General features: G+C 31.3%; 1 protein-coding gene across 1 annotated transcript; it reads right to left on the bottom strand.

Annotated features, from left to right (window-relative positions):
• Positions 1–9,335: 9,335 nt before the first annotated feature.
• On the bottom strand, positions 9,336–9,957 carry LOC130893994 (uncharacterized). The gene is made up of 2 exons (XM_057800474.1): positions 9,712–9,957; positions 9,336–9,655 (listed from the first exon to the last, which is right to left on the bottom strand). The coding sequence occupies exons 1-2, from the start codon at positions 9,878–9,880 to the stop codon at positions 9,345–9,347; spliced, it is 480 nt and encodes a 159-aa protein (XP_057656457.1). The 5' UTR covers positions 9,881–9,957; the 3' UTR covers positions 9,336–9,344.
• Between the last annotated feature and the right edge of the window lie 360 nt (positions 9,958–10,317).

Here is a 10,317-nt window from a genome sequence, read left to right as displayed (position 1 = left end):
TCCATAAGTGTAATCGAAGAGCCTTTGGTTGATATTTACAAACAAATTAATGCAGTTTAAGCTTCAGTTTCGTCTATTTTCCCCAAAGGAACAATCCATAATTATTGAGAGAATCTTTGGTTTACGTTTTCAAGCGAATTAATACAGATTTAGCTTCTAGTTTTTCCAATGAGACAATCCATAAGTGTAATCGAAGAGCCTTTGGTTGATATTTACAAACAAATTAATGCAGTTTAAGCTTCAGTTTCGTCTATTTTCCCCAAAGGAACAATCCATAATTATTGAGAGAATCTTTGGTTTACGTTTTCAAGCGAATTAATACAGATTTAGCTTCTAGTTTTTCCAATGAGACAATCCATAAGTGTAATCGAAGAGCCTTTTGTTGATATTTACAAACAAATTAATGCAGTTTAAGCTTTAGTTTCGTCTATTTTCCCCAAAGGAACAATCCATAATTATTGAGAGAATCTTTGGTTTACGTTTTCAAGCGAATTAATACAGATTTAGCTTCTAGTTTTTCCAATGAGACAATCCATAAGTGTAATCGAAGAGCCTTTGGTTGATATTTACAAACAAATTAATGCAGTTTAAGCTTCAGTTTCGTCTATTTTCCCCAAAGGAACAATCCATAATTATTGAGAGAATCTTTGGTTTACGTTTTCAAGCGAATTAATACAGATTTAGCTTCTAGTTTTTCCAATGAGACAATCCATAAGTGTAATCGAAGAGCCTTTGGTTGATATTTACAAACAAATTAATGCAGTTTAAGCTTCAGTTTCGTCTATTTTCCCCAAAGGAACAATCCATAATTATTGAGAGAATCTTTGGTTTACGTTTTCAAGCGAATTAATACAGATTTAGCTTCTAGTTTTTCCAATGAGACAATCCATAAGTGTAATCGAAGAGCCTTTGGTTGATATTTACAAACAAATTAATGCAGTTTAAGCTTCAGTTTCGTCTATTTTCCCCAAAGGAACAATCCATAATTATTGAGAGAATCTTTGGTTTACGTTTTCAAGCGAATTAATACAGATTTAGCTTCTAGTTTTTCCAATGAGACAATCCATAAGTGTAATCGAAGAGCCTTTGGTTGATATTTACAAACAAATTAATGCAGTTTAAGCTTCAGTTTCGTCTATTTTCCCCAAAGGAACAATCCATAATTATTGAGAGAATCTTTGGTTTACGTTTTCAAGCGAATTAATACAGATTTAGCTTCTAGTTTTTCCAATGAGACAATCCATAAGTGTAATCGAAGAGCCTTTGGTTGATATTTACAAACAAATTAATGCAGTTTAAGCTTCAGTTTCGTCTATTTTCCCCAAAGGAACAATCCATAATTATTGAGAGAATCTTTGGTTTACGTTTTCAAGCGAATTAATACAGATTTAGCTTCTAGTTTTTCCAATGAGACAATCCATAAGTGTAATCGAAGAGCCTTTTGTTGATATTTACAAACAAATTAATGCAGTTTAAGCTTTAGTTTCGTCTATTTTCCCCAAAGGAACAATCCATAATTATTGAGAGAATCTTTGGTTTACGTTTTCAAGCGAATTAATACAGATTTAGCTTCTAGTTTTTCCAATGAGACAATCCATAAGTGTAATCGAAGAGCCTTTGGTTGATATTTACAAACAAATTAATGCAGTTTAAGCTTCAGTTTCGTCTATTTTCCCCAAAGGAACAATCCATAATTATTGAGAGAATCTTTGGTTTACGTTTTCAAGCGAATTAATACAGATTTAGCTTCTAGTTTTTCCAATGAGACAATCCATAAGTGTAATCGAAGAGCCTTTGGTTGATATTTACAAACAAATTAATGCAGTTTAAGCTTCAGTTTCGTCTATTTTCCCCAAAGGAACAATCCATAATTATTGAGAGAATCTTTGGTTTACGTTTTCAAGCGAATTAATACAGATTTAGCTTCTAGTTTTTCCAATGAGACAATCCATAAGTGTAATCGAAGAGCCTTTGGTTGATATTTACAAACAAATTAATGCAGTTTAAGCTTCAGTTTCGTCTATTTTCCCCAAAGGAACAATCCATAATTATTGAGAGAATCTTTGGTTTACGTTTTCAAGCGAATTAATACAGATTTAGCTTCTAGTTTTTCCAATGAGACAATCCATAAGTGTAATCGAAGAGCCTTTGGTTGATATTTACAAACAAATTAATGCAGTTTAAGCTTCAGTTTCGTCTATTTTCCCCAAAGGAACAATCCATAATTATTGAGAGAATCTTTGGTTTACGTTTTCAAGCGAATTAATACAGATTTAGCTTCTAGTTTTTCCAATGAGACAATCCATAAGTGTAATCGAAGAGCCTTTGGTTGATATTTACAAACAAATTAATGCAGTTTAAGCTTCAGTTTCGTCTATTTTCCCCAAAGGAACAATCCATAATTATTGAGAGAATCTTTGGTTTACGTTTTCAAGCGAATTAATATAGATTTAGCTTCTAGTTTTTCCAATGAGACAATCCATAAGTGTAATCGAAGAGCCTTTGGTTGATATTTACAAACAAATTAATGCAGTTTAAGCTTCAGTTTCGTCTATTTTCCCCAAAGGAACAATCCATAATTATTGAGAGAATCTTTGGTTTACGTTTTCAAGCGAATTAATACAGATTTAGCTTCTAGTTTTTCCAATGAGACAATCCATAAGTGTAATCGAAGAGCCTTTGGTTGATATTTACAAACAAATTAATGCAGTTTAAGCTTCAGTTTCGTCTATTTTCCCCAAAGGAACAATCCATAATTATTGAGAGAATCTTTGGTTTACGTTTTCAAGCGAATTAATACAGATTTAGCTTCTAGTTTTTCCAATGAGACAATCCATAAGTGTAATCGAAGAGCCTTTGGTTGATATTTACAAACAAATTAATGCAGTTTAAGCTTCAGTTTCGTCTATTTTCCCCAAAGGAACAATCCATAATTATTGAGAGAATCTTTGGTTTACGTTTTCAAGCGAATTAATACAGATTTAGCTTCTAGTTTTTCCAATGAGACAATCCATAAGTGTAATCGAAGAGCCTTTGGTTGATATTTACAAACAAATTAATGCAGTTTAAGCTTCAGTTTCGTCTATTTTCCCCAAAGGAACAATCCATAATTATTGAGAGAATCTTTGGTTTACGTTTTCAAGCGAATTAATACAGATTTAGCTTCTAGTTTTTCCAATGAGACAATCCATAAGTGTAATCGAAGAGCCTTTGGTTGATATTTACAAACAAATTAATGCAGTTTAAGCTTCAGTTTCGTCTATTTTCCCCAAAGGAACAATCCATAATTATTGAGAGAATCTTTGGTTTACGTTTTCAAGCGAATTAATACAGATTTAGCTTCTAGTTTTTCCAATGAGACAATCCATAAGTGTAATCGAAGAGCCTTTGGTTGATATTTACAAACAAATTAATGCAGTTTAAGCTTCAGTTTCGTCTATTTTCCCCAAAGGAACAATCCATAATTATTGAGAGAATCTTTGGTTTACGTTTTCAAGCGAATTAATACAGATTTAGCTTCATTTGCATCTAGTTTTTCCAAAGAAACAATCCATAAGTACTGAAAGAAACTTTGGTAGAAATCTTCAAGCAAATTAATACAAATTGACCTTTAGTCTCATCTAGTTTTTTTCGAAGTACCAATCTATAACCAGTGGAAGAAGATTTAGTCAACTGTCTCTAGTAAATTAAAAGGGATTAAGCTTCAGTTCCATCTAGTTTTTCCAAAGAAATAATCCATAAGTACTGGAAGAAGCTTTGGTTAACGTTTTGTAGAAAATGAATACTGATTGAGCTTCAGTCTTATCTAAGTTTGCTCGAAGAATCAATCTATAACCACTGAAAGAAGGTTTGGTCGATTGTCTCAGTTTTTAAAATTCTCACAAATATTTGAAAAAGTATAAAGAAAAACCAAGAAGTCAATGGATAAACCAGATTTAGAAAATTTGAATAATTAAAGTACTTGCAAGGGATAACAAAGCATAGAAAAATTTAAGACAAGAAAATTTAGCGTAGCATAAATCAATTTTAGTCTTGACTACATCACAAGAAACAAATCCAATTACATTTGCTCTAGTAATATCAGAGAAACATCACGTGATTAATAAACCAAAAACAAATGTCAAATTAGAAACCACCAGAGAGTCACAAAATTATATTTACGCTTATTAACCTCGAAATTCTAGTGGTTTTGACTCCCATTGAATACGATTTCTACTTTTAACTACTTTAATCACGTAACGAGGATTCAAGGACTAAAATTATAATAGTAGAAACCATATTATACACTATTCATTCCGTTCCTTCTTAAAAATCAGGACTCAGGTGCTTTATAGTGAAAGACCTTTAAAATTATATCGTTAATCTAAAGGGCATATTTCAAAGAAGTTCACCTTAGGGGTGTTCTTATTGTATGTTGAATTTAGCATATAGTAAACACGACACCTGTTACTTTATACCAGGTATACAGTAATCATTTCCGCCTTCAAGTAACAGGTTGATGTAAGTCAAGGACGTTTGACACGTTGTTTTTAAATAACAGCTCAATAGAATCGAACCAATTTTTATTCGAATATTTTAAATCAAAATTAAAAAAAAAAATCCTGATAAATTCTGTTACAACAAATAAAGGATTTATAATTTAAACATAAGTTGGCAGCACTGATTTCAAAGAGATTATTATATTGTTATGATTCTTTATTGACTGTCAAATATTGATTAAATTAACAATAATTTAATATATTTTTGGTAAAAGTCATTTTATTAATAATTTCTATTCTGAAGCCGTAAAACTCCCCGATTTATTTCTGGAAACTGCAATGAAATTATTAAAAATAGGTTAAGTTAGGTTAGGTTAGGTTAGGATTCCTATTCTTCATGCTCCATGCTTTCTTTTTAACGTTGCGTGAATTTCACAATGGATCAATCATAAAAATTTGTTTCTTGTTAATAAAATGAATAATACGGATTATGGTGGGTCCACACGATACAGATTTTTGTTCGTACAGATATCTGTACTGAAGTCGGAGTAAAAAATGTTATCTAAACATTTGGATAGAATGTCTGTACAGACTTTTCATTACTTCTTCAGTCTTCTGGAAATTTCCGGTATCAGAAATGTCGAGAATTTCAGTGGAAACAGTTGTGCCTAAATTTTATTGCAAAGAAGACGTCAGCTTGCATTATTGTTGAAGAAGAAGAAAAAGATCTGAATTGTCACAGGAGACCGACGAGAATTTTCATAAAAATAAAACTTTTTTACGATAGGTTGTTGTGGTGAGGGTGAATATTCCTTTAAGAAATATTTAAATTTTTGTTTGTTAATAATAATATCTTTAGCATAAAAAAATCGTTTTGAACATCATTTAATGGCTCCGTACTTGGACAGTAGGTCAATGTTTGTTTGGCATTAAACGCAATAAAAAATTAGAAAGTTGGGAAAAAAATGTTTGTCTTATATATAGAATTTAGAATTTGATTATGTGCAGTAGTTTGTAAAAATACTAGCAGATAAAGTAAGTGCAAATTTTTTAAATTTTCGACCGTTACATGGAAAATAAATCAACGGAATCGGAGTATTGTAAATCTTTGTAAAACTGTTGAGTAAATAATATTTCTGGAGCTCTGTTATGGAAAAGTAAAACTAAAATTTATAAATGGATAAATTTTAATATTATAAAAATGTAATGATTAAAAGGAAAACGAATTACAGTGAAAAAATAGACAGTGTTGCAAGGATTCACGTTGAAAGAATTATGCAGTGGTTAAGGATTTATCATATATTGCATAGAATTCCATAACATTTGTTCTGCATTGACGATATTTTGCATATTTGTTGTGAAAATACCAAAAAATTAACAACAACTCCATTCAGTTGGTCACAAGGAAATGATAATTTTGTTTTGGGACATATACGTCCCATTGGTTATGTTTTTTTGGGATCTCTATGTCCCATTGGTAATTTTGAGTTTATTTTTTGCAGAAAAAGCTGAGTCGGGCTGAATTACAGTATATGGTTGAACATTCGTCTTGATATTGAGGACCCTTATGAAGATAGCGGTTCAGAATTTGAACCTGACGAGTCAGAAGATAATGGGGAGTCTTGGTTCTTCTGCTGAGGATTCAGGAGGAGAATCTGAAAAAAATGAAGAACTAGAGAATATTAGTTCAGATAATGAGGTACAAACTACCTCCCCACTTGTTTCTTCGGACACTTGGAAGAAACTACACACGCAATTCAATCCAAGAAAGAAAGTCCCTAGTGCTAAACCATGCAGCATTCCGCATGATTATTAATTAATTATTTGGGTCTAATAAAAATCACAGTTGCAGAAAGATACTCCAATTCCAATAGATCTATGTAGATATGTATATTAAATTAAATCGTAGAGTTATGGATCTTTATTTGATGATAAAATCTTGGACAATAGTAAAATAAAATATTTTTATTCAATTAATCTATTGATTTATCAAACAGTTATCTGCGTCTTAAAAATTTTGCAGTCGCAAAAATCGAATCAAAGAGTTTATGCGGATTATATGCAGACTTTTGAATCGTACCGACATTCGTCTGTACTGCCTAGTTTGCACAAACAAAATTCTATAAAATTTTATCGTCTGTATCGTGTGAACCCACTATTAGAATGATCTTATTTTACAATCAAAAAAGTGCTGAAACTTTGGTTTCTAAACTTTTTATTTTAAATGTCCCGATATAATAAAAAAAAAACATTCTTTGATAGTAATCTTGTTTCAATTAGCTTGATGTGATGAATTTTATAACGGTTTTTTGTAAAATGCAATACCAACGAACTGGTGACAACCAAAAGACTATTTTCGCATCGTGAATCTTAGTAAAAATGAAAAAACCTTGTAAAAATCCTATCAAATCATCCAATAGCACACGACGATGACGACGACGTGTCACGAACAATAGAAAAAGGTTTGGACAGGCCAAAAGCCGAGTGTATTAATAAAAACCGTATCATAAACATTCATTTTCAAGTGTATCAAATAATTTACAAACATTTATGTAAAAGGGTTGATGGTACAGTGGAATAAGTAGTGTTGGGAAATATACGATTTACAAAATTATTAAAGAAAAGAAATGTGGCGAATTTTAAGCATGGTTCATACCTAACCATCAGGAAAACAGTCTAGACTTCAATAATACAATAGGCATTTCAAACTGTTTCGTTAGACGTAGTTTATTGACCCGTTCCTGTGACTACTACAAGGACATGTCTTCAAAGAGTTTTAAATATTGGTTACAATAGTTCATCACCTGATTCCGATTAATATTTAAGAACCTAATGCTGTTTAAAAGTCAAAGTTCAAACTTAAATTAGAGTATACATCTGATATATTCATTATATTCATACAAATGTTACTTCATACTCGAGGTATAACTACAAAATATTTTAACAATCCATTAAAAAAGTGATTTGTCTTTGGATTACAAATGCTTTATTATTTTAATATCCTCTCATTTATAAAATGATATTTAAAACGTCTATTTCCTATTATTTTCGTGAGACTACATTCATAGATTTTTGGAAACTATTTTCCTTTTCAATTTAGACGACTTCGATTCTCTCACGGAGTTTTTCAATTTTCCTTAACTTTCACCTCAAAATCTTTCTTTGTGGGAGTATCAGTAAAAAAAATTACCCAATAAAAAGGTCAACTTGCATGTACATTTCGGCAAAACAATTGGTGTAATAAAAATGTGTCATAACTGTCAATGTCAATTGTCAAGATGAATGAGCGTTTTTTTTTCAATTTCACAAACGCTTTCCTATTGTGTGTTCTAAGTGGGGAGAATGTTCAGATTCTGTTGCTCTTTCTATGAACACAAGAGATTTCTGCAACCTTTTATTTCAACTGTAATAAATTGATATTGTGATTTCACTACTATTGAAGAGCTGGGATATTTTATGTATCTCTGGTATCAATATTGCTCAATTTTCGCTTATTTTGGAGGACAGATCGACTTAAACCTTTCAACGTACTTTGATATATAGATATATATTCATCAACAAAACTTTTATTTTGTTTGGCTCACTGACTAAACAGCAGGGCTCAATGCAGAGACTTCTTTAAAAAATTAAAAATTCTCATTTTTCCTTCCCTATTCATCTCTGAATCCGTTTGCCTAATTCGTAAGCTCGGTTCTCCAATTTCAGAAAGATCGTTGCAAGGCTATCCAGTTAGGAACGCGACCTTTACTTACCTACTCCAAGCTAGGAATTAGTTAAGAGCTCAATATTTCACAATGCAAAAAAATGCACAATCACTTGCCAATTGAAATCAATTCGATATAATCTTTTCCCGCATTCCGTAATAATTTTAGGGCCTATTTACTGAAAGGTCCCTTCTACTCTATAAACTACTTTTCTAATAATAAACATTTAATTCCGGCAGCATAATTTTGTTACTCATTTCGGTTTTCTTCTGCATATTGAAATTTTATTTTATTTGTATCTTTATTTAGTTTTTTTATGTTTGTTTTTTTTTAGTTTTTACAAACTTTTGTCTACAAGATCGGGAATTTTCTATACAGCCGGAAAATTTTTGGGGGGATTCGGATGTAATTATTTCCTTTTTGGATTATTCGCCAAAATACAGCGAATAGAACAGCAAAAATCACTAATTCATTTTTTCCAGATTTTCGAGTTAAAACTCGATTTTGACCATATTCCCCCAACTTTTGAAAAAAATAAATGTCGTATTCGTATTCAGCACCCTCGAAAATATAAAGATTAATGGTTTTTAGCGACTAGAAAGAGTTTTTTGGGGGTTATCCGCCAAATAAGGAATCGACCTTGGTGAAAATATTTTCGTAGCAGTTCTTTTTAACCTCAAAGTAACCAACACAACTAATTATTCATTGGAACTATTGAGTGAATGAATAATCAACTATAAAACGCTTTATTAATGAATTGAATTTACCAGAATCAATAATAATTTCTGTCATGTTGTAGTTTTACTAGGTAAGAAGAAGAGAACGCTGTTAACGCTGTTACACTCTTTTGACCAGGTGCATAATTAAAAAATATTTTATAAAAGACTCAATAAGATCTCATAGTAGTCTTAATCATATTAGGTATTCAGTACAACACATTTTTATAACTACACATAACCTCACTTATAATAATAGTTACGTATGTTTTAATATATGATCAATTATTGATGTTTTTCTTCAACAAATCCATTAAATCAATAATAAATCTCTGAATTATGAATGATTCTAATACTTTATGTGAATTAGATTGATATTTATCCAAGAAATTTGTCTCGTCGTAACGTCACGTACGTAATTATAATAAAACCAAAACTGATGCATATTACGAATAATTACTTTTCATTTTATAACTACTAGTGATCAATGTTACAAAATCCTCATAATTAATTTGTCCATCCTCGTCAGTATCCGCATCTATCATCATTCTGTTAACTTGGGTTCTGCTCAAAGGTTCTCCCAGATGGGTTATTATGTGGTGTAGTTCTTTCGCCGATATGTACCCTGTTCCATCTTTATCAAAAATTCTAAAGGCTTCCCTTAATTCTTCTTCATCTTTTATGTTTTTCATTTGTCTTCCCATGAAGGTTAAAAATTCTGGAAAGTCGATGTTTATCGTTCCATCCTGCTCGGGAACTACGGTTATTAAAATTTAATATATATTTCGGTGGAATAAAAAAAAATAGTCTCACCGATTTCTTTTATAAACACCAAGAGCTCCGCTTCCGTTGGATTAACACCTAATGCTCTCATTAATGTCCCTAATTGATGAGATTTGATGAAGCCTCTACCTTCTCGGTCAAAAAAATTGAATACCTTTTTAATATCGGCTACGAATTGTTCTGTAAATTGATCGGCCATTTTCAATTGGCGACATGAATTTTTTTTATGAAATCATCAACTCATACACAAACAAAAAATTTACGCGAACGAAAAATGTCAATCAATGTTTGACAATAACGAAGTTGACACAATATACATTGAAATAACAGTTAATTAACCTTATAAACTTGTGTTGCATCTCTAATATTTTCGTTACGCCCTAGAAAATAGTATGAGCTCGATGAATTACCTACTTGTTGATGCCTGGCATCGTCCCAAATAAAAATGCCTGCAGTTAAAGCCAGAACGGTGCCAAATTTTACAAATCTCTTCTGTATCTCCCCTTAAAGAATAATAGCTGGTGCAATATCTGGGGTTGTCAGGGATGAATGAAAAGACTTAATAGGAGTTCATTTATATGCACATAACCCCGTAACAATACACACACAATATACACTAAGAAAAAATGAATTCGC

This window comes from Diorhabda carinulata, chromosome 5 (genome assembly GCF_026250575.1).
Source record: "Diorhabda carinulata isolate Delta chromosome 5, icDioCari1.1, whole genome shotgun sequence".
NCBI classification, from domain to species: Eukaryota; Metazoa; Arthropoda; class Insecta; order Coleoptera; family Chrysomelidae; genus Diorhabda; species Diorhabda carinulata.
This window is presented reverse-complemented; position numbering and strand designations above follow the sequence as displayed.